Source organism: Manduca sexta, chromosome 5 (genome assembly GCF_014839805.1).
Source record: "Manduca sexta isolate Smith_Timp_Sample1 chromosome 5, JHU_Msex_v1.0, whole genome shotgun sequence".
NCBI classification, from domain to species: domain Eukaryota; kingdom Metazoa; phylum Arthropoda; class Insecta; order Lepidoptera; family Sphingidae; genus Manduca; species Manduca sexta.
In genome coordinates, this window is record NC_051119.1 from 9774765 (window position 1) to 9800679 (window position 25915).

The 25915-nt window shown below is 38.9% G+C and overlaps 1 protein-coding gene across 1 annotated transcript; it reads left to right on the plus strand.

Annotated features, from left to right (window-relative positions):
* Positions 1-928: 928 nt before the first annotated feature.
* Positions 929-25915, plus strand: LOC115449356 (anoctamin-8; the record flags this gene model as incomplete). The annotated part of the gene is given in 17 exon segments (XM_037444515.1): positions 929-1372; positions 2391-2519; positions 10799-10928; positions 11358-11463; positions 14930-15068; positions 18310-18426; positions 18800-18906; positions 19478-19581; positions 19906-19987; positions 20224-20376; positions 20498-20615; positions 21866-21921; positions 22943-23017; positions 24289-24421; positions 24792-24973; positions 25536-25733; positions 25900-25915. Coding segments are annotated over 17 exon segments (1966 nt in total), but the record flags the coding sequence as incomplete, so codon positions are not given.

A 25915-nucleotide genomic window follows, 5' to 3' on the forward strand; every position in this document is an offset into this window, starting at 1 on the left:
AGCATCCAATTTCAATAAACGATCCGAATCGCTTTTTTCGAGTTATCTCAAAAATGAACCAATCTGAATAAAATGTTTTTGACATGCTTACAAATGAGTTGTTTTGATTGGTTAATTCTCGGAATCGGATTAAAGGTTAAGGTTCGATCGTTTATTAAAAATAACTGTTAATAGATATTACTTTTTACACAGTTTAATTATTCGTGTTTACTATTGTAATCGTATCGGCAATCTATTTTAAATTTCTGCAAGTTATAAGTAAAAACACTTATTTTTATTCATTTTCATACTTTTTATTTGAAATTCTCTAGTAACTGAATACCTACCTATCTACTTATTACGTAAATATTTTCATACTACCGTACATATATATTGAAACGATTAATGGCAGATACACAAAACACAGTTAAATGCCAATTTTCAAGAGAAAAGAATATGGATCACGACGTAAACGAGACAAAAGGAATTAATGATTATTTACACACTATATGAAAATAATCATTAATTTCTTTTGTCTCGTTATATTCTATTGTTGTCATGTTTGACTGCCTTCGTTAGTTTCGACGAGTGTGTACACTCAGAATAGTATTATGAAATTTTTTGAAATTGTGTATTTTCTCGAGTAACACAGTACTTTAAACAATAAATAAATACAATTTGTAATATTTTAACATATTACAAATAATATTTATTTATTGTTGATTAGTGTAAAGAAAATATATTGCTTTATTACCAGAAAAAACATATTTTCGCGCCAATTGCAATTTTATTGTTGTGACGTCATTTCACTATTTTTAGTTAAATAATTTAATAACTACATATTGTTATTTTTAAACCAAACTCAACTTTAAGCACTAGAGATTCAAATAAGTTCATCATTTCGGAAATTCTAATCATGCCTTTGCTGGTTTATTATACAGGCAACATTGTTATTTGATAACGCAAATGGCGGCCAAAAATCAATTTTGAATTGTGACAGTCGGATTTCATAATTCTGTTGTATGAGGAAAATACATTATTTACTTAGCATTTAGTAAAAAAATACGGAATTCATAGCTTTTATTTGTATGAGGATGGTTTCATTAGTAACGGCTTTATCAGTTTCGTAGTGTTCGTAAATTAATGCGCGTTAAAGTGTACTTTGCCGATACTTATTGGACGATGATGTAAGAAATTGAAGGTCCTTCAAGCTTTTGTGTGCGCAGCCTGTATTGTTTTCGTGTCGGTTCAGGGTTTAAACGTATTTGAACCATGGAAGGCGAAGAAAGTGGCGTAGGAAACGCCGAAAAAGATGATTACGAGAGTAGCTCGCATTCCACGCCGCAAGAACACAAATCTTTTGCAGAGTTCGCGAAAGATAAACTCGACAGCGGTAAATATTTTAAAGTTTTTTACGCGAATAAAATAGTAAAATCCTGAGATAGTTACAGTTTTAGTTTAATAGCTAATGCTTATAACACAATTTTTACCTTCAAACTGTGTGTAATTACACAAGATTTGCCAGATTTTTTAAATATTTCATAAATTTGTATCGCAAAATATTTGTTTGAAGGTTGTATAATGATCTCATTTGATTATACTTACAGCATGCCCACACCTATGAGTTAGTCATCAATTACCTGTTGTGTTCTGGCATTTATAATTTATAGACATTAATTTATAAACACATTGATGTTCTGTTTCATTTTTAATATTTTGTATAAGAAAATATTTATGAAATATTGTTGGGCTTTTGCTTTCAAATACATGGTGTATTTGCTATTCTGTAAATTATCTAGTGAACCAGTTTTTTTTTCTATTTTTCTTCTTGGATTATTGTTAGCATGACCACTGGTATTCTGTTATATTTTATTAATAGTATTAATGTACAAAATTTAACCAAAATTTTGGAGTTATTTATGATCACTTTTTGGCACGTTTTTATTAAAGTTTTTATTAAAGTAAAATCAAGTTATCACAGTAAGAAGAATTCAGTTCATAATGTCAATAATATTACAACAATAATTGATTATATATACTTATGTATACACAACATTAAATAATGAGCATGCTGTTAGCCTGATAGAAGTGATACAACCACCCATAAACTGTAGAAACACCAACCAACACCTTGAATTACAAAGTGTTTGATATTCCACTGCACTTGCCATCCTAAGACGAAAAGAAGTAGTTACACTGGCTACAATGTTCTTCAAACTGGAACACAACATTCCCTACACACTGCTACTTGGTAGCAAAAATAAACTTTGCTGTGGTACCTACTGAGACATACTCTCACATAATGAGAAACCTACCACCATTCAATTCATTTATGTGTAGTTCTAAAATAGTGTTTAATTTTTTTTTTATATAATTTAAGCAAATTGTATAAATTAAGTAATTATTGGCAGCTGGCAGGGAGCTGCGAAGGCGTCTGCCCATGGCAGGTCAGCTTGGCGCACGGCTGATGCATCCCAGAAGACTCCTTCTGCAATCCACACCAACACAGCAGACTGATGTTGTTTTAATATTCCCTAAAGGTAAGAGATTCAGACTTTTGATGCATATAAAATCTGCATATATTAGAGCATAAAAGATATAAGTTACAGTCAGTTCCAAATTAATGTGTACAGGTATGACACCAAATTAATGTAACATAATTTGCTCCAAAATTATAAAAAAAAATGTGTACGACTTATTGTCTAAAATGAAATAGACATTTGACCCAAAACCTTGTCTATAAAAATGTTTTTAGTTATGGAAAACACTTTGTATAATAAGTTATGTAATAGGGGACCGGACTAATTTTTGTTCTTTACTATTATCAAATATTTACATAATATAAATTATAACACAGAAGGAATTATTAAAATCTGTTAAAAAATCAACAAGTTATAAGTGTTTGAATTTTGATGGAAGGGGTAATTAACAAGAAACAGAAAAGAGACGAAATACCCACTTATGACGTCATCGGGAATTAAGACGCGTGCGAAAGAAAGAGATGAAGCGATATCCCCACATCGCGCCCACTTCTGCACATTACAATATTTTAAATATGAATTACTCGCTCATTTTTTAACCAATTTTTATGAACATTTCGCAGGATCGATTCTTTTTCGTATTATTTTGTACATTATTCTATATGTAACCATTACATATAGAATAATGTACAAAATCAAGCATAGGCTGGTCCCCTATTATTGATGAAAACAATATTGCAAGGCAATTTATATGCACTCATAATATCTAATCCCCATAATATTATAATGTCATAATATCTAATAGAGTTGGACTTGTTTAGCAATTATAGCTTAGTAACACATATTTGTTTAATATAAATTGAAATCTAACAAGATGTATAATATATACGAAATCTGGCAAATGAAGGCTATAAAATTCGATTTACATATTTTATTTAAATTATTGTATTTTCTCTACAACTGATTAATAATCTTTTGAGCAAAATAAATATCTAAACAGAAACAGTATACAGAAGACGATATAACACGATCGAAGACTGCGGTATATAATGTTGAGTAGCACATACACGAGGCGGTACATTTGTACGGGACATGACTTCAATATGTAAGAGTGGCTCAAAATTATATATTGTACTACTTCAAATTTTATGTCGCGGCAGTCTTGTTACTTATTCTCCATCTCTGGTAAACTCTAGGACGAAGACAGTGAGGTAGAGAACCGCATGCTACAAATTGCAATAGGACGTTATTTTGCAATGGACATTACATTACTGCGTTTCGAGTCGCGAGCGAGAGGGAAATATTTTGAGGGTTAACATTACAAAATACTGTAAGATACGCATTAAAGCACCGAGCCTCACTACGCCTCGCCTCATTTGAAGTAGGACGTTGTACCGGCTCAATGCTAAAAAGAGGCTACTCTTACGTATGTCCTACCCAACTCTAGCGGTATATAAGCTTCCATAAAACAGTACGGCGTTAAGGGACGCGACGTTTCTGTAATGTATGTATGTACAAGCAGAGTCGGCCTTAGGGGGAGGCGAACTGAACAACCGCCCGGTCACACTTACAGGGGCCTCGCGCGATGCCTTGAAGGACATTTTTTACGATCTTATCGAAGAAACTGTTAAAACCGGGAAATTATTTTTTTTTGTTGCATCTGGGGCCTCGCGTCGTTTTAGACCGTTATTGTGTACAAGTATTTGTTGCTAAGCACCACCCATCAATGTTATTTAATGGCTGATTTCCCTAATCTACGTCAACCGTTATATTGGATTCATAGCGAAAATGGACCAATCAGAATAAAGTTTGTTTAACATGATTACAGATGAGTTGTTTTGATTGGTTCATTCTTACCATTAACGCGTAATTAGCTTGTGGGATAGTTTATTCGAACAGTTAAACTTTGATAGTGTAAAAACCATAGTAAAAATAGTAGAGTCGCGCCAAATTATCGAATAGATTAAAGCCAGGGGTCCTATTCCGTCTTTGGGGCATATCCCTCTTTTTGCAATTACAGGCGTTCTAAACGAAGGACAGCTTTGATGGCCGTAGGGGTAAATACAGGGGCGTAGCTGCCGCCGTTTCAACCGTATCAGTGACATGGGGTCCCTGACCTTTGGGGCCACTCTGGGCCCATACCTACATTAAAAGAAGCAGGCGCCCAAAAGTTTGCACTGCCCTTAAGGGCCCCTAACAAATTTAGATATAGGGCCCCTGTATGTCAAGCTGCGCTACTGGATAAATAGGGGTTTTGTGATTGTCTTATACGGCAGTGGCAAAGGGTGACATTTTCCGAAAGGCAACCCGACACAACTTAAAGGTACTACAAATAATGCATAAATGCAATCTGGAAATTGTTCTAATTATAATTAAATTTTACACAAATTCGAAAGGGAAGCCGGCAGGAGTTGTGTTATATGGACTCTTCGCCACTACTATACGGCTATAAAAGCTATCCTTCAAATAGAACTTCCGTAATTGCAAAAAGACGGATTTGCCCCTACAGACGGTATAGGGCCCCTGGACGTCAATATTGAAGACCCTTAATTATAATGAGCGATTTTTAATAACTAGTTGTTCAGCGGTTTCTACATTTATTTCGAAAAAATATTCACACATTTATTAAAATCAATTCAGTAACGTTTAGCGAACTAGAAAAAGTTTAAGTCAATAACATAAAGGTATAGTGTGTAAGAACTAATCTCTGAAACGAATACGCGTTCGTATGTATGTTACTTTCAGTCCACACAATACAGACTTGGCATGGGTCCAAAATAGCTATTGTGCCTTATACATCAATATTGGACCATTGTTGTCAAAATACGTACTCTGGGAGCAATATTATAACACTTGGATACATTATGTGGGCTTTTTAGCTGATTCATCAAATTTGTACGTACTATAAGTATACGATAAGAATACGTATGATTGGAAGAATTTTATTTTCAAGGTAAATTTGTTACCATAGCGACGAATAACTATTTGTAGAGTATGTCGTTTCTAGGGCGTTTTAAATAAACAATCGCTATTTATAGATCGAACGTATAAATTCACCAATAAGGATAAAGTTTTTGACATTATTCTTAATAACTTATTCTGATTGGTCAATTTTCGCGATTTACCCGAAGATAGTTATTAGGATCGCACATTGAGTTAGACCGTTTTTAATTTGAAATAAGAATGTGTAAAAAAATAGCTTTGTACTTAAGCGTTGCATTAAAACCGCTCCTTTTTCGTCAGTAAAAACGAGTATCAAAATAAAATAAATTAATTTCATGGAATATTAAAGCACTATGGACATAAATAATAGTTCTCGATGACATAACGTCTGTTTTCCTCTACGGGTCGTCGACCGTCCAACAAATAACTTGGGGAAGTTTGATTAATCACTCGACGAACAAAAACTCATTTTATTTGCTTTAGTTCGCTACTGGATTAGTTTAAAAACATTTTAACAAATAATTCGCCTTCAAATACAACTAAGAACCAAAAAAGTATTTACCTTAATGGCTATAAACTGGTTAACAATTTTGGAGTACTTAACTAATAAAATTAACTGAAACATAAATAATTTGGATGTAATTTGATGAATTAATACCTCCTCCATTTTTTGAAGTCAGTTAAAGAGATAGACTGTTATAGATTTGGAATTTAACTTACTATATTACAAGGACTCATAATATGGGAGTCCTGAAAACCATTAAGCAGAATATTGGTTTGCAGAATATTTTGATGCTTGAATGGCATTGGCTTAAATATATTATTATTATCTACTTTTTAAGGGTTATTAATATTGCGAAATAAATTAGTTGGATACCGAACGAAATATTGCTCGGTCCATTTTTACACTTCTAGTTGTTTATGGTTTTAAAATTCAAACGCGACTGACATTTGCAAGCGGACAGAATGTCAGATAAAAGATATGGAGGCTTTATTTTCATTCGACACGTATTTTTTTATAATATAAAATCACATTAAATTATAATAGGTATACAGGGTCATTTTGTAACCCTAGACTTAAATTTAACTGCGAGAAAGTCATCTTGAAAGAAGCAGTTTACTATAAGTTACTCTAACCTAAGGTCAAAAATAAAAAAGTAAAATTTTCAAACAAAATAAATATTCAAATAGTAATTTTATTTTTACACACCCTTTTGCCACTACTACTATACTAGAATTCGTCGGAGCGGCAACATCGCACACAGTCATTGATAATATTATGCTCACGCACACGAACGAGTGATGCACACTCTGAGCGCAAGGGTAGTTCGTCGCACCGCGCGCGCCGCGCCGCGACCGAACAGCTGATGTCGGCGCTTTAACTACCTAGGATTTTGTGTCGTGCCACATCACTGGACCTGTCGAAAGCTGCCTGCATCCAATGTGTTCCCGCGACGTTTATCAAGTCGTCTGTCCACCTTGCAGGTGGACATCCAACGCCAACATAAACATCACGCATTAATCATCACATTTTATTAGAACCATATTTTCTATGCTCAAACTATCATCATAAGCAAACGACACTAATCAAATAACCACAACTGCATATGTTAGGTACACATAACACATGATTTCCGTAATTTTAAAGTGGTTTCATTCTTTTAAATCAAAACACACACATTCTAATGTAGGTAGTTCATCCATTTTAGTAGATAAGTAGTTATAATAAATACGTTCAACGGTTAGATTTATAACACTCATAACAATAAAATATCATTCTGCAAGTCTGGCAATTCACACGAACAATTAATAACGAAGTTACAATCTTGATAATAATTAGGTAATGTGATAGTTTTAGGTAAAAATGTCGAGCGACGGGATGCGTCACGGCGCGACGTCCCAATAGGTATCTTAACATGTTTTCAAAATAGTAAATGCGTTTACCAATACCTAATGATTTGTAGATTGCTTGTTCCTTTAAAAGTTGTTTCATACTTCAAAGTATTTTTAATACAGTTAATTTGTGACTACCTCGGTGCCGCAGTTGTATTATAGTACGGATGCTTTGCTAAGGTCACGGGATCGAATCCCGGGTCGGACAAAATGATATTGGATTTTTCCATTCAGTACCTATCGCAAATTCATAAATCCACATTAAAATCGTAATGACAGCCCCCGCTAGAAACATAATCAATAGATTGTGATTAGTTCAGTTTCGCGTACGCGTCAACGATGCAACTTCGCGATCGTAAAATATTCAAAATGATAAAAATATTTCTAAAAATAGATTCTATTTTATACGTGTTAAGGTCGCATTTAGGGCACCACTTTAAATATCTTTGTGCCTTACCGACCAACACGCGACACACGAGGTTAGCGAATTCCCCAAATGTAGTAGTCTGGAGTAGTGTTGCCTGATGTCCCGATTTGCGCGGGATGTCCCGATTTTTAGGGTTCTGGGGACGTGACCCGTTTTGCACCAATAAAATTATTAAGACCATTAAGTATTATGAAAAAATAAACTACGAATTCATCACTGTGTTGAGTGCGACAATGCAATCAAAATAGCAAGTATCATCTCACTAGCGATGAAGGTACAGTTTTGTTTTATTCTTTTGCTTAGAGATGCGACTACCCGGCGATCTGTGCTTCGATGTTAAAACAGAAATCCAAATAAAACGCAACTTTAGCATGACTTGCAGTGATATTTTTTGTAAAACGCAATACATAAAACTTAAATTTAAAAAAAAATACTTGCTTTTTTTATGTCCCGATCTACAACACTAAATCTCGATTTGTTTTACCTTCTTGATTTTAAACAAATTGACCCTGGCAACACTAGTCTGGAGGTACACGATATTTGACGAGCCAGAGTTTTACAACTAACACGTGCCTTCGCAGTGTTACCAAACTTTTATTATTACCTTATTGTGCAATATCTTGTTTATTTTATACCCCGTATGCCTATTGAAAATGAATGACTGAATCCAAAATCTCTATTATACTTTATTACTTAAAATAATGTTTTAAAAATACTAAAATATTGCTGTGTATTATTTTAATTAGGTAGACTTTTCATTAATCATTTCATCATAAATCATTACTTATTTTATTTTGTAATACAATTGTGTGTTAAATCTGTTAGAACATCATGTAATAAAAAAAAAATCTAATATCAGAATTTTTGAAATGCTGTGTCGTTTTAGCAAGCTTTTTGGTAAAAAAGGTTTATACTGACAACATTGCTAGTTTAGGCGAGAAAGAGTACGACTATTGTATTGAATAATCGCGCGCTCTTTTCACTCGGTCAAAGACTCGGACGTATTGCCATAGCAAAGAAATGGTACAGAAAGCATAATATGACGTTCGGTAATGTGTACGTAGTCTTCTTTTAGATATTATGACAAACCGAAATATTAATGTTGGAATTAAAATAAATGTCGGAATATCATGTAGAATTTTAAAAAATACGATACCAATAGATTTAAATCTTGTAACTTTAGGAATTATGTAGGTAACTTTTTTGGTAAGAAAACTATTTTATTAACGAAAATAACGTTTATAATTGACGAAATATTTTTGTAGTAATTAATTATTGACTCAATGAACTGTTGCAACCAAGTCAGTGAACGTATTGGGAGTTCATTTGTGAGCTGACCTTCTGAACCCTATAGGTTCGGTAATAATATCATCAGCTGTGACGTAGTTCATTCACTTCAGTTAAGCGCGCTAAGAGACAGCGTGATCAAAAAACCATAAATCTAAAATCGGGATTATTGACGTAAATATACGTTACTTATGAATAATTCTTTGCACGGTGTTAGCAGAGGTCACCACGAACCTGTGGTTTCAATTAGTAACGCAATGTCGAAATGACCCTGTATAAAAAAAGTAATTTATTGACTTACATCGACCCTTTTCAGATCATATAAGTAACATTTTATTACAAGTTATAATAGTCGTATCAATGTATTAGCTTTGCTCGCGGCTCCGCCCGCGTGAAGGGGTTTTCCGGGATAAAGGTCCCGCTTTATATTTACCTAGATAGAAAATAGCCTATAACCTTCCCAGGGTCTTAAACTATCTCCATACCGAATTTCATAAAAATCCCTTCACTAGATTTTGAGAAAATCGATAACATACCGACAGATAGGGGGACTTTGTTTTATAATAAGTCTCCTTGATTATAAAACAAAGCCCCCTTTTCTGTCGATATTTTATTACTTTATAGTTATTATTTATAGTATAGATAATACTTCGAAGGTATTATGAATCTATCAGCTTCGTCTGCAGTGTAAAAAAAATAATTGTTAAGCGCTCTGTGTCACAAGACTTTCATTAAACTGTCATCGCGCTCCTGGTGAATGATTATTACAATTTATAATCGTTACTAAGGCTTTAGTTAGTAGTAGAGATGAATGAAAATTGAAATAAAATTATTTTAGCGAATTTATTTTAGCGAATTTATGACGGTTTTTTATATTATAATATTCTCTTAACATTTGAAAGATTTTGCAGTCTTTATGGTCAGGGGGGGACTGAAAATAAAGTCTGTAAAATAGTTTTATTTCAATTTCTAACATTCGCGTAAACATAAGAAATCATTATGAATGAAAATATCTTATGGAGCTATGAAGTGGTCGGTCAGAGAGATCTTCAAGATCCTTTAGAATCTCAAGCTCCTGTTTATATTTAGAAGGTGATATAAATGTGTTTATCGAAACACTACTTTTCAACCATTGTTTTGTGGACTTATCTGAAAGGTGAAATTGATCAAATTAGGCTTGTTTAGGATTAATTACCGTAAGAGTAATGCATGTTATGTTCACTTCAAGAAGGTTGTTCACTTTTGTCAATGAACATAATGTAATATTTTATATCTTAAAAACTCTGTATACCGTGTACAACCAGTTTTGTGAATATAATAAAAAAAAGAGTACTAGTGTATTATATGGCTGGTGCAAACTGTTTTCTGGATTTCATATTTATATGTGGGTGATGTTGCTTCTGTTAATGGACCGACACTGCGCTTACAATTAGGCGCGTGACTTGTCATGTCATAATAACATAAATAAACCAAAAATGATGAAATTAAGTGGACGTAATGTAAGATATTTGTGTTTTTTTATCAGTATCAGCTCGGAATCTGGATTTGTGCCCGATATGGCGATAAGCTCACCCCCTATCACATCATGAGAAGGAACACATTTGGCGAAAAGTGGGTGCCCTGATGGCGCCTCTGCATACGCCTTCGGAGATAAATGCATGATGTGTGTTTTTTAGTGTAAGATGCCAATTGGCAGAGGTATGTGTGCTGTTTAAGACCTAGGAGGTTTCCGTTGTGGAAGATATTCAACAGTGGACGGCGATAGGCTGACTGATTGATATGTGTGCAGGATTACCAGACAGTATGCTGCTATGGTTGCTGCAGAAGCTGCGCGGCAGTCGGCCTCGTTTGCGCGTGTGCGTGAGGCAGCACGCGTCTTCGCAGTGCTCTGCGTTCTATATCACTGCCGATGACGATGTGTAAGTACCTTATAACTGCGACTTTACTGAAAAAAGGGGTGTCGACCCCACATCGAAGGGGGCAGAGGCGTGATAATGATGATAATGATGGAGAAGCATAATATTTAGTAACGTTTTTGATAGACAATATTGTAGAAATAATAGGTTTTTTAAATATTATACAGGGTGTTGGAAAAATAGGGGTATCAAAAATATTCCTTTTTGAAAAAAGTTACTGTTTGGTTTGTTTTCATTAAAATTATGTTTTAGGATATTCGCAAATATATCCAAAATACTTCCGTAGTGGCTGGGAATGTATTAACATTTCTATTTGAATTTTAATATCGATATACTAGAATAAAGGCAAAAATAATCATATATTATTCCCTTGTAACTTTACCAATAGTCGTGTAGACAATTGGTGTTTGATGATGGTAATTTATCTGTTAGACTGTTGCAAACCGCTGAAGAGATCCATCTGCCGAAGTTACTGAAACCGGAATTCGGAGGCGGCTACAAGGAGTTCACCGTACGGGACATGCATTGCTTCCAGAAGGTTAGTGTTATTACTATCATGTTAATATTCTAGTTCAATGTAATATTAACTGGTATTTATTTGCTAAGTACGAGTTTTAAAATCTGTTTTGTTTTTTTAATACGAGCACTGCTAATTGTCCCCATTACACCTGGTGGTAATTTGAGTTGGATCCGATAAAGAGTTGTTATCGAAATAGTATTGTTGCTGGAGAAGTGATTCACCTTCAAATAAGAACTAATGTTCCATCTTAAAGATTGGCAACGCAGATTTATAGAGATCTATGGCGCCTGATATTGCAGATGTTCATGGGCGGTGATCGCTTACCATCAGGTGTACCGTATGCTTGTTTACCCCCTATATAAAAATGTTAGTAAATGGGGATACTAGAGTTACCAACATAGCTCTGTCCAGGGCTTTTTTGTGGGAGCACGCGGAGGACGCAATGCCCCTAAAGAAAAATTAAAAAATATCGAAAAAATGCCATCAAAAAGTACAAAAAGGGAGGGGGTACAAAAAATTATGAACTTACAACTTTCGAGAATTAGTGTGTCCCGAACAAAAGAAGAGAAAAAGAGGCCTATGTATATAAAGAATAGGAATAAAAATATTATTTATCCCACAAAATAAATGTTCTATGCAGTATGCACAACCTATATATTTTAAAGGACTGGGTGCAATCTATCTTCCGCATGACAAAATAAATTATAGTACAAGACGATTTAAAATCGTTTTCATATTCAACACACGCTAAATGGTATCGTGATAGCAAGCGGAATTTATAAATTCGATGTTTATGCGACATTACTGGTATACTTACGATAAAGCTCGTATTCGAATGCTCAATTTATGTGCACGAAATGTTTTTAGGGTGTATACACAGCTGGCAAATACTATACAGCCAAAAGGCAGCGAATAAAAATGTATAGAATAGAATATGTGTAGTAATAAAAATGTGGTAAAAAAGCTAAAATCTTTGTTGTCATTCCTAGTATACATGTCAGTAAGCTATATATTTTTTTTACCAGTTTTAAGAGACCTTATGATATTTTTTTTTGGTAGGCTAAAAGACCCTACGCCATTCATGAAAAATGGCTGCAACACTAGAAAAAAACGTCAATTTAGTTATTTAATAATTTATGCAATTTTGAGATTACCAAGTATGGAATTTCTAAACGCATTTGTTTTGTAATTGAATTTTATTCATGTAGTTTTTATATACTTTGTTATAAACTAAGTTTTGTGATCTCAAATAACAGAAGTGCACGTAATGATCGACTTATAAATTGCCCATGATCAGATTCGTAATTCACCAATACACGAGTTTAGTTCCGTCGCATTGCGTGGTAACCAAGCGCATTCACCAATTGTGTGCGCACCTTTAAACTGTTTGGAAATAAGTACATTTTTGGTGGAAGGTTATATTATATTAATTTCTCTAACGATGTTGTTTTTAAAGCATGGTAGACGGGGTTGATGTTAAGAGGTATGAACTTTCTACATTCGGATGTGGTGACGATCTGAAAGCTAAGGAATAGCGATTAGGGAATGACCGGTGGATCTGTGAGTTTCCGGGAATTATGCGACACAACAATAATTATAGTTTGTCAAAACGAGAACAAAATAATTAATGATAGAATGTTCTGCCATCACGTGCGAGTGGCTCGAAGGACCAAAATAGCATTCATACGGTGCCGTGGCCAAGACGTCTTTTTAGAATTATTAAAGTTAATAGAAAACAAAAATGTATCCAAGCGATAGACTAATCGATCGGTTATGTCATATTTGTTTTGTTAACCTGGCTACGGCTCACAGGCATCGATATAGATATAATATGTACTACGTACTAGATTTGGCGTTCCGAACATTCATTGAGTTTAACTGAATTGAACTGCAATCTATTCAAACTGACTCTAATGTGGTGTCAATATTGACAGCTTGTAGTTGTGTACGGAGTGGCGCTCATAATATAAAAACATGAGCCCTAAGTTTAAACCTGGATTTTAATAAAAAATATTAGTTAAATAAGTAAAATTATATGTTGTTCAAGTGAATAAATAGGTTATAACAGTGACGTTTTGGTTGCCATTTTATTTAAAATTTTGAATAAGTAGTTTATTTGGACGTTCGTGTCTATAGAATACTAGCTTTTGCCCGCGGCTCCGCCCGCGTTACAAAGTTTTTCGGGCTAAAGTATTCCGTTATAAAAGTCACGCTATATATTTTCCCGGGAGCCTATGTTCTTCCCAGGGTCTCAAACTGTCTCCATAACAAATTTCATCTTAATATGTTGGGTAGTTTTTGAGTTTAACACGTTCAGGCAGTCGGATGCAGCGGGGGACTTTGTTTTGTGATATATTTTTGTAGAACTTTTTAAGAGGAACAATCCCGTCATACATCATTGTTGCATAACTTTAACTGTTTACGCAGCGCACGCAACGGAAGCTCTCAAAACTAATAAATTTTCCCCGTTTTTGCAACATGTTTCATTACTGCTTCGCTCCTATTAGTCATAGCTTGAAGATATATACCCTATAGCATTTCAAAAACAAAGTGCTATCCAACACAAAAATATTTTTTTCAGTTCGATCTGATAGTTCCTGAGATTAGCCATTACTGCTCCGCTCCTATTGGTCATAGCGTGATGATATATAGCCCATAGTACTCCACGAATAAAGGGCTATCCAACACAAAACGAATTTTTCAGTTGAAACCGGTAGTTCCTGAGATTAGACATTACTGATCCGCTCCTATTGGTCATAGCGTGATGATATATCACTTTGAGCACTCCACAAACAAAGGACTATTCAACACAAAAATATTTTTTCAGTTCGAATCGGTAGTTCCTGAGATTAGATATTACTGCTCCGCTCCTATTGGGTATAGCGTGATGATATATAGCCTATAGCACTCCACGAATAAAGGGCTATCCAACGCAAAAAGAATTTTTCAGTTTGGACCGGTAGTTCCTGAGATTAGCCATTACTGCCCCGCTCCTATTGGGTATAGCGTGATGATATATAGTCTATAGCACTCCACGAACAAAGGGCTATCCAACGTAAAAAGAATTTTTCAGTTTGGACCGGTAGTTCCTGAGATTAGCCATTACTGCCCCGCTCCTATTGGGTATAGCGTGATGATATATAGCCTAAAGCACTCCACGAACAAAGGGCTATCCAACGCAAAAAGAATTTTTCAGTTTGGACCGGTAGTTCCTGAGATTAGCCATTACTGCCCCGCTCCTATTGGGTATAGCGTGATGATATATAGCCTATAGCACTCCACGAACAAAGAGCTATCCAACGTAAAAAGAATTTTTCAGTTTGGACCGGTAGTTCCTGAGATTAGCGCGTTCAAACAAACAAACAAACAAACTCTTCAGCTTTATATAATAGTATAGATAAGTATAGATAGAAGTATAGATACGCCAATGCTCACAGTTTGCTATTAGTTCCACAGGTCCGGTATAGTAATACTGTTGTTACAGGGCGCGAGCGCGGCAGAGTTACTGAGTTCGCAGGAGCGCGGCGCATTGGTGAAGCACGCGCTGGAGGCGGCGCGCGCCGAGCCCGGCGACGAGCGCGCGCTCGAGCCCGCGCTCACGCTGCGCGCCGGACAGAGCATCGGTACACACGCACACACACGCACTCACACATACACGCGCTGGAGGCGGCGCGCGCCGAGCCCGGCGACGAGCGCGCGCTCGAGCCCGCGCTCACGCTGCGCGCCGGTACAGAGCATCGGTACACACGCACACACACGCACTCACACATACACGCGCTGGAGGCGGCGCGCGCCGAGCCCGGCGACGAGCGCGCGCTCGAGCCCGCGCTCACGCTGCGCGCCGGACAGAGCATCGGTACACACGCACACACACGCACTCACACATACACGCGCTGGAGGCGGCGCGCGCCGAGCCCGGCGACGAGCGCGCGCTCGAGCCCGCGCTCACGCTGCGCGCCGGACAGAGCATCGGTACACACGCACACACACGCACTCACACATACACGCGCTGGAGGCGGCGCGCGCCGAGCCCGGCGACGAGCGCGCGCTCGAGCCCGCGCTCACGCTGCGCGCCGGACAGAGCATCGGTACACACGCACACACACGCACTCACACATACACGCGCTGGAGGCGGGGCGCGCCCGGCGACGAGCGCGCGCTCGAGCCCGCGCTCACGCTGCGCGCCGGACAGAGCATCGGTACACACGCACACACACGCACTCACACATACACGCGCTGGAGGCGGCGCGCGCCGAGCCCGGCGACGAGCGCGCGCTCGAGCCCGCGCTCACGCTGCGCGCCGGACAGAGCATCGGTACACACGCACACACACGCACTCACACATACACGCGCTGGAGGCGGCGCGCGCCGAGCCCGGCGACGAGCGCGCGCTCGAGCCCGCGCTCACGCTGCGCGCCGGACAGAGCATCGGTACACACGCACACACACGCACTCACACATACACGCGCTGGAGGCGGCGCGCGCCGAGCCCGGCGACGAGCGCGCGCTCGAGCCCGCGCTCACGCTGCGCGCCGGACAGAGCATCGGTACACACGCACACACACGCACTCACACATACACGCGCTGGAGGCGGCGCGCGCCGAGCCCGGCGACGAGCGCGCGCTCGAGCCCGCGCTCACGCTGCGCGCCGGACAGAGCATCGGTACACACGCACACACACGCACTCACACATACACGCGCTGGAGGCGGCGCGCGCCGAGCCCGGCGACGAGCGCGCGCTCGAGCCCGCGCTCACGCTGCGCGCCGGACAGAGCATCGGTACACACGCACACACACGCACTCACACATACACGCGCTGGAGGCGGCGCGCGCNGAGCTTCCGGCGACGAGCGCGCGCTCGAGCCCGCGCTCACGCTGCGCGCCGGACAGAGCATCGGTACACACGCACACACACGCACTCACACATACACGCGCTGGAGGCGGCGCGCGCCGAGCCCGGCGACGAGCGCGCGCTCGAGCCCGCGCTCACGCTGCGCGCCGGACAGAGCATCGGTACACACGCACACACACGCACTCACACATACACGCGCTGGAGGCGGCGCGCGCCGAGCCCGGCGACGAGCGCGCGCTCGAGCCCGCGCTCACGCTGCGCGCCGGACAGAGCATCGGTACACACGCACACACACGCACTCACACATACACGCGCTGGAGGCGGCGCGCGCCGAGCCCGGCGACGAGCGCGCGCTCGAGCCCGCGCTCACGCTGCGCGCCGGACAGAGCATCGGTACACACGCACACACACGCACTCACACATACACGCGCTGGAGGCGGCGCGCCCCCAGCTTCCGGCGACGAGCGCGCGCTCGAGCCCGCGCTCACGCTGCGCGCCGGACAGAGCATCGGTACACACGCACACACACGCACTCACACATACACGCGCTGGAGGCGGCGCGCGCCGAGCTTCCGGCGACGAGCGCGCGCTCGAGCCCGGCGACGAGCGCGCGCTCGAGCCCGCGCTCACGCTGCGCGCCGGACAGAGCATCGGTACACACGCACACACACGCACTCACACATACACGCGCTGGAGGCGGCGCGCGCCGAGCCCGGCGACGAGCGCGCGCTCGAGCCCGGCGACGAGCGCGCGCTCGAGCCCGCGCTCACGCTGCGCGCCGGACAGAGCATCGGTACACACGCACACACACGCACTCACACATACACGCGCTGGAGGCGGCGCGCGCCGAGCCCGGCGACGAGCGCGCGCTCGAGCCCGCGCTCACGCTGCGCGCCGGACAGAGCATCGGTACACACGCACACACACGCACTCACACATACACGCGCTGGAGGCGGCGCGCGCCGAGCCCGGCGACGAGCGCGCGCTCGAGCCCGCGCTCACGCTGCGCGCCGGACAGAGCATCGGTACACACGCACACACACGCACTCACACATACACGCGCTGGAGGCGGCGCGCGCCGAGCCCGGCGACGAGCGCGCGCTCGAGCCCGCGCTCACGCTGCGCGCCGGACAGAGCATCGGTACACACGCACACACGCACGCACGCGCCCGCGCGCACACATACACACGCACACACACAGACACAGAGAGAGAGAAAGAGACCCACCCAACACATCACTTTATCCACGCACTCGCGCGCACTACTCGCCCTGGGGCCTTATTCTCTATTCCGCACGTTATTTTAACAGTGCGTAACAAGCACGTAACACAACGCATCATGTTTAGGACTAGAAATTTGGCTTACAGAATACCATTCCACGCATATTTCTCGAAGATAACATGACATGTCCGCGTTACGCGTTTACACTATCATACAGAATAAGGGCCCCGATCGCTTAGTGCGCGTGAGCAGCGTGAGTGTCGGGGAAACGGCAATAACGCGTAAATGACAAAAAAGTCACAAATAAAATTGAAACTTATTAAACAAAACTTTTTATTGATAATCATATATTTTTTTCTGTCATTTACGCGCTCTTTCCTCCTTTGCTATCAGTCGTAGGGTGTGTGTGCATTCGTGCTGTGCACCCACACTAAGCTATTGGGACAAGTAGTTGTGCACATCGTTGTAAATGAAATGTTTTTATATAAATCAAAAACTTTACATGTGCTAATGGTAAACCAAGCCACAAAACAACTCCATACATGTACAATTCACACTCTTGACATTTACACAACGTAAAAGAGATCACACACTTAATCCATAAGCAAAAGCACTTGTTCGTCTTACCGTTCAATTGGATAAAAAAAAACTTTTTACCATCGACGATTTGTCGACGGATACAATCATTGACTATTAATAAACGTCTCAAAGTTTTTTTTTTATGATTATGACAGAACCTATTATTAATGAGAAATTTTGTACTTTTTAATAATTGTTGGTTGCAATTCCAGTGCCGGCGTGCGTGAGCCGCGGCGTAGTGGCCAGCATGTTCCCGCTTCACGAGAGGACCGCTTTAGAAAACTTGAGAAGGAAGTGGGTCAAAACGTTTTTCTCACCGCAACCTTTAGGTATAGTATTTATTTATTTTTAATCTATATATATTATAAAAGAGTCCCCTTTTTTGTCTGTATGTATATCGAATTGTGGGGTTTTAGTTGGTAGGTCTGTTTATACCGGTGAGTCTGGCAAAAATTTGTCAACGGATAAAAAAATAAGGCCCTTGGTTACTTAGCTATGCCTTGTGCACAGGAGGACCCAAGTAGAAAAATTCATTGAACTAAATAGGATTATAATTGGCATCTGATATGACGATTTCGCCCCCTATCACATTATGGGACGGATACAAACAAGGCGTAGTTAAACCTGTAGTGAAGTTCTATATGTGTCTACCTACCCTTCAGGAACAAATTCGTGATCTCATATTTGTGTTATTGTTTTCAGATGAAATAAGTGAATATTTCGGTGTGAAGATAGCAATGTATTTCGCTTGGCTCGGACACTACACACAGTCGTTAACTGTGCCTGCTGTGGTCGGTTTTATATTTTGGGTAAGTTTTTTTAATAGCTGTGTGTATAATTGGACCCCTTTGAGTAGGACCCTAAGGAAGGGAATGTGAAAAATCTTTACTTATGCAAATCAACGTTATGTAATGTCCTGTAAATTTTTTTGCTTCTAGCGACATCTGTTTTAGTCGTACATTATCTTTAAGCCAGCTAGTCAGTTATAAGAATTTTATTAAGTCCATAGTTGAATGACCTATGTACTGTAACATTTATTGTCGATTACAAAATGGCCCGTGCCGGTTATTATCGAGAACAAATTGGCCCATGCCGGTTATTATCGAGTGCAAAATGGCCCATGCCGGTTATTGTCAAAGACAAAATAGCCCATATCGGTTATTGCCGAGGATAAAAAGGTCCTGCCAGTTATTGCCGAGGACAATATGGCACATGCCGGTTATTGCCGAGGACAATATGGCCCATGCCGGTTATTGCCGAGGACAAAATGGCCCTCGTCGGTTATTGTCAAGAACAAAGTGGCTGGTCCTGATTATTGTAGAAGACAAAATGGTCCATGTTGTATATTTCCTACAACATAATAATATTAATCTGTTTCAGATATGGCTGGGCACAGCGAATGAGAGCTGGAAAGACATAGCATACGTTTTATTTTCGTTGTTCAACGTGTTGTGGGCGTGCGTTTATTTGGAAACTTGGAAGAGGTTTTGTTTACATTTTCTTTTTATTGTTACTAAGATTAAACTATTGAGAAGTTCTTGTATGTGAACATTCGTCTAAGTAAGCACTAAGCACCCTAGATTTGTGTATATTTGACGTCAAAACATAATTATGAAATAATATTTATTAAAATATTGCAAAGCAATTAGAAAATTCTTATGCCAGTCAGTAATAGCACCTAGCATTGCACTAATATCTTGTTTACTCTACGTTTATTAACAGACGAAAAATTTGCATGGTGTTCAATAAAGTATATTAATTGGCTTCGATAATATTTTTTTTTAATATAAGTTTTTCTGTTTGTTTAGGTACTCCAACGTACTCGCGTACAGATGGGGCACGCTGGATCAGAGGGATGACTTGTTAGTGGAGCCCCGACCGCTTTTTCAGGTATTTAAATATACATTTAAGTATACACATAAATAAATAAATTAGGTTTCATAACCTGATGTATTCTTCAAAATTAACTTATCGATAGTTATGAAATAAGCCATACGGCGAAATACGTACAAAAATTATAATATCATCAATTCAATATTTGGGACTGCTTTTGCACGTAATATTTTGTATAATTGCGGGTAAGAAGTTTGATACAATGATTGTGCCTCATGTGGTGTGTTGTGTAGGGCGAGATGAGCACGTCGCCGGTGACGGGCCGGCCCGAGCCGCAGTACGCGGCGTGGCGCCGGCGCGTGTGGCGCCACTGCGTGTCCGTGCCGCTCATGCTGCTGTGCCTCAGCGTCGCCGCAGCGGCCACCTTCGCGCTGCTCAGGGCGCAGGTATGCACACTCCTACTTACAGGCCACAGTCGTAATCTTACGTCAGATCGTAGTCTTACGTCACATCATGTCATGCCGTGTCACACCGTGTCACAACGAGTCAAGTCGTGTCACGTTACAGGACTGGTGGGAGAGTAAGATAATGTACCTGACGTGGATACCGCGCGCATTGCTCGCTATAATGATCGCGGTAGAAGAGGAGGTGTACGCACGGATCGCGCGGTGGCTCAACGACAAAGGTACGTCACAACACACTGCTGTGTTCACACACGTGTGTAATTGGACTGGGTTCTTAAACTTTTACACAGAAAGGAAGTACTACGTATAATTGAATGTATTAATGGATATTTATTGTAATTAATCATTCTATCGGCTACTCAATTTACCATCAAGTGTAGTGGATTCACGTTGCCTTACCCTTGTAAAAAATAAATACATCAATAATATGTTCAAAGTTGTAAATAAAACGTGTGTTTAACTAACAAGGCTTTAACAGTCTTAACAGTTAAATATACTATAACATTTGAACCCGTGTGACTAAAAAATCTTCTCTAATCGCCTATCGATTTCGAACCAGCAAATTCTAAATGTGTTGAAGTACAAAATACGTATTTAACATTTCTCATTACCCGTTAGCGTAATACATTTTTTCTCTGTGTTAAAAGTTTCAAAACCTCGTTCAAAAACCGATTTGTATTTTTTTTTTGTTTTTAAGTTGTGTGTTTTTTTTTACAAATGATTAACACTTATAGTGTGTGAGTTTCAATAGTTTATTTTCTATCAGTTTCTACGCAGAATAATGTAGAAGGTTTGTGAATTAATTTGACAAGTAATCGTTTTTGAGGTTTAGAACACAGTTGCATGGTTTGAGCGAGTGCCACACATTGTGTTTGATTTGTCAAATTATACCGATGATGTTTCGCAGGGAAGATTTTTTTACACCAATTAATTTTCCTTGGAGTGCAAACATGACCTAATACATATTATTGATATATTTGTAGAATCGCGTCTGGTTATATATTTTAGTATATTAAGAAATTATGGACTGTTTTCTTCACATATTGACGCTGCCTTTAACTAATCACATTTATATATTTTCTGAATACCTAATTTAAATCATTCGAATAGTGTTCCGATCATTCGATATGAAATTTATTTGATACATCACAACATAAGTTTTTGAATTTTATCGACACTTTGTCTTTTACGTTTGTCCGTGTGTTTTGTGTGTGGCGTTCCGCTCAATGTTAAATTCACGAGAGATTTTCTTCTTCTAGATTTATTTAGAGTCCCTAAAACGATATTATAAATAGTTGTATAATCGATAAACTAAATAGTATACAGTAACTTTAGTACCAGACAAACGTAGTTACATAATACTATAGTGCATATTATTTTTCTCTTTTCTGCTGACCAAACGGGACTGGACAACATAAAAATAATAAACTGCATTATTACAAAATGGTAATAAATATTTTTTATAAAACAGAAAATTATCGACTCGAGACAAAATATGAGAACCACCTGATTGTGAAAATATCGTTGGTTTGTATTCGATGATGTAAAATCGATTAATTGCAATAATAAATATTACTAAATCACGCTTCGCTTGCCCTACATGGTTGAAAATGGTTAACCAAATGCTTTTAATATGTAATGAATAGTGACATGGTTAGAAAATATTTTGAAAAAATTTAAGTTGCTCATAAGCTTATATGATTCTACACATAATAGACTAAAGGGTGAAAAAAAATGCAATATATACCATTTAAATGCATTATATTTGAATTCTAACTATAATTATTTATGTATACCATAATGAGAAAAAATTAAGCAATCCAATAACAAAATTCCTAACTCCTTAACCATCGACTTTTAAATTTTATTTGTTTTTTTTCTTTCACGAAAAAACACTTGAGTATATACGATTAAAAAAATATATCAACAATAAAATAAAAAAAAGTTTTTAATCGTGTCACTTTATTAAAAATCAATTTAAGCCGGTCGTATTGTGGTTTAACTTAAGAAATAGTGTCCACTGTTAGTGTTATTTATACGCACCCTATTATTTCGTATGCATGCTCTTTTTTAACATATTTATTGTAACATTCACTCGGTTTTAACATTCAAGTATTAATTTATTTCTATTTTTTTTAAAACATATAATCTTATTTTAAGCCATAAGTTGTTAGAGTATACTTTACAATATTAAATAAATAGTATCATCAAAATAATCTAGAAAGAACAGAAGATAATCAAACTGTAACAATATATAACAGTAAATTTTAATGTATTGTTTTTTTTAAGTTTTAAATTCCAGACAACATAACTTCCTCTCGTATTTTTATGAAAATAATTATACATAAAACACAGAATAATATGCAAATTTACAATTTAATTAAACATAACTTAAATGTCAAATAAGTTAAATAAATATATTTAAGTTTCAATAAAATACATCGTAGCCTTTAGCTGAAGCATTAACATATTAAGTATTTAGCAGCTTTCGGTGTCGATATTCTCTTTTAAATAATTGTTAGTAACATTCAATCGATTTTATTTTCAGTTTCAATTTGTGAACTCGTTCATGAGTTTGTTTTACATCGCGTTTTATCTTCAGGATATGGATAAGTTGAAAGAGGTATGTCTATATATATGTTCAATATATATTTTTCAGTTTAGGTACTTTTTTTCTATCTTCTACAATATAAGATTAAATTTGACAAACGTTACAGAATAAAATTGTCTTAGTTTGTACGAATGTTCGCTTGCCAAACAACAACAATTTTTGAAAAGATCCAGTGCCAGCCAAATTGACGTAGAAATCCCACATAAAGCGTTGCTTGACATGGAGTTAAATTTTTTTTTCAATTCGAACATGGCTGGGATTCAATTGCAACTGAACTGGAAAGTAGCATAATGCCCAGATAAAGTATCGATTTTCGTGAATTGACAATCCCTCGACACGATTATGCTTGTTTCAACGCGATAAACACGGTCTGATCCAGGAACGCCACACTTGCGTCGGTCACTATAATTTTATATCTTGTGTACAGGTGCTATTTGGACGGATAGAGCATCCCATATTTTTTTTTATATGTGTTCGACAAAGTGCCCATACTGCCCCTGATGGTAAAAAGAGTGGTGTCCAATAGAACGTCGACTGATGAGATGATTACCCCTCGACAGTCGACACAACTATGCCGGTCTGTTGGAACCAGATATACACAAGCTGATCCCGGAACGCGACACACTTACTTGGGTCACTATGGCTTATTATGGCAGTCTTATTTATAACATTTTTGCAAAGCTCCGCTTAGTTAAAACACAAAATTTACTCGACCAGCTGTAAGTCAAAACCCGTCATCTTGCCTCTTAATAAGGTTCAAACTAGGAAACCGGTGATGTTTTTGACGTCTATTTAAGGTTATAGCTTAAGGTCCATTTTTCATACATTTTGTTTCACCTTTAATCTGGGTAACTAAACAAGTATTGACAAGTAAAGAATTTAAATTCACGTCTAGTTAGTGATTAGTTCTCGCAGTTGAAAAAAAAACGTAAAAATAATTAATATGCATGGATATTTCGGTCTTTAAAATTTCGTCGTATTAAATTTTAAAAACCGAAATATCCATGCATTAATTAAATTTACGATCTTTCAACTGCGAGAACTAATCATTAACTAGACGTGAATTTAAATTCTTTACTTGTCAATACTTGTTTAGTTACCCAGATTAAAGGTGAAACAAAATGTATGAAAAATGGACCTTAAGCTATAACCTTAAGTAATTCTTAATCACCTAACGCTAAAACAAGTTTATAAGTAAGACTGCTAGTGTACGGTGGTCGCTATCTGGGCGGATATACAATTTATCCTACCTCCAGCTAATGCACTTTTTTTTTATATTCCAGCAACTGGCGGTGTTGCTCATAACTCGTCAGGTTATTGGCAATCTGAAGGAATCCGCGTTGCCGTATCTGATAGAGAACTTGAGACTGGCCAAGATGTGCGTGGACGTGTTCGGGGCGCTGAGCCCTACGAAAGGTTGGTTATTATTATTTCACGCCTTTTCTATTATTTAAAATATTTATCTGAAGGGGTAAGCAGAGGTGTTCCTAGTGCTTTTGTATTGTACCGAGCCAATATCCCTAACATGTTGGCAGTAAGGCTATCTTCATAGCACGAATTTATTTCAAATGCACGAAATGCACACATCTTTAATACTCGTTGTTAACTCAGAATAGAATAATGTGCCGAGTACTGCCATGTGACTGTCGATTAAATAATTTAAAAAGATTATACTATTATGTAAAAAACATCAAATTTTTATTTTCAACAATATTGAAAATGTTCTATCTCTATATGATTGAGTTTTTGATTAATTTGTATTTACCCACGGTATTCGCATTTGCAGCGCCAACATCAACTCAACTGACGGATATGTTCGATAAGAAAACGGATTCTGCAAGCGAGTCGCCCGAGAACAGTATTGTTAACGGAGGCGCTGAGAAACCGAAGGACGAGAAGAAAGAAACCGAATCGCCTGTGGGACAGAAGGTTATACACCAGGCAGAACTGGAGTCGCAGTTGTTTAAGGTAATTTTGTTTTAAGCGATAGACAAATATAATATAATAATATTAGCCCTGTATTATATACTACCCCATTGCTGGGCTCGGGCCTCCTCTACTACTGATGGACAAAAGTCGGTCCGAAATAGGTTTAAAGCTTGTTATAAAATGTTATGTGGCCAGTGGCGAAAGGTGAAGTTTGCCGAAAGGGAAATCAACATATAGGTACTAATATGTATATATTATGTGGTCTGCAAATTGTTCTAATGATAGATTCTATATAAAGGGAAGTATATAGAAATTGGGTTATATAGACCCTTTGCTACTGATGTAATAGTTCCCTAGAATGCAAAAAATGTGTGGGTAGGTTTAGATAGCTGGGTAGATTGTGATATCGATTGCTGTCGCCAAGCAGCATTGTGTGTTGTTATGTGCAGTTGTACCCACTATGTTCACTGGAAATTATGCAGTCTCTCGATGAACTAGGTAGTCTTTTTCCAGAGCTTTGTAATTGAACATTTTGTGTAGTGTTTCAATTGTTACTGATTATTATAGTTGTGGTTTGCCATCATGCGTGTATGTTTGTCAGTATGAGGGCACGTTCGCGGAGTACCTGGAGATGCTGACGCAGCTGGGCCACGTGGTGCTGTTCTCGTCCGCGTTCCCGCTGGCGGCGCTGTGCGCGTTGCTCAACAACGCGGCGGAGGTGCGCGCCGACGCGTTCAAGTTGTGCCACGTCGCGCAGCGGCCTTTCGGCGACAGAGTCAACTCCATCGGCAGCTGGCAGGTGGGTGTCACAACGTGTCGCAACATGTCACAACATGACAATCATACATTGATCAGCGTGCGTTTTGTACGGTGCAATTCATAATAAATAAGTAGTTTGCTCTTCTTTCACACACTTCTTTTTACATAAAAGTCAAATTAAAATGTATAAGTGTTGTCTGTTGCAGCACGCGATGGAAGCGA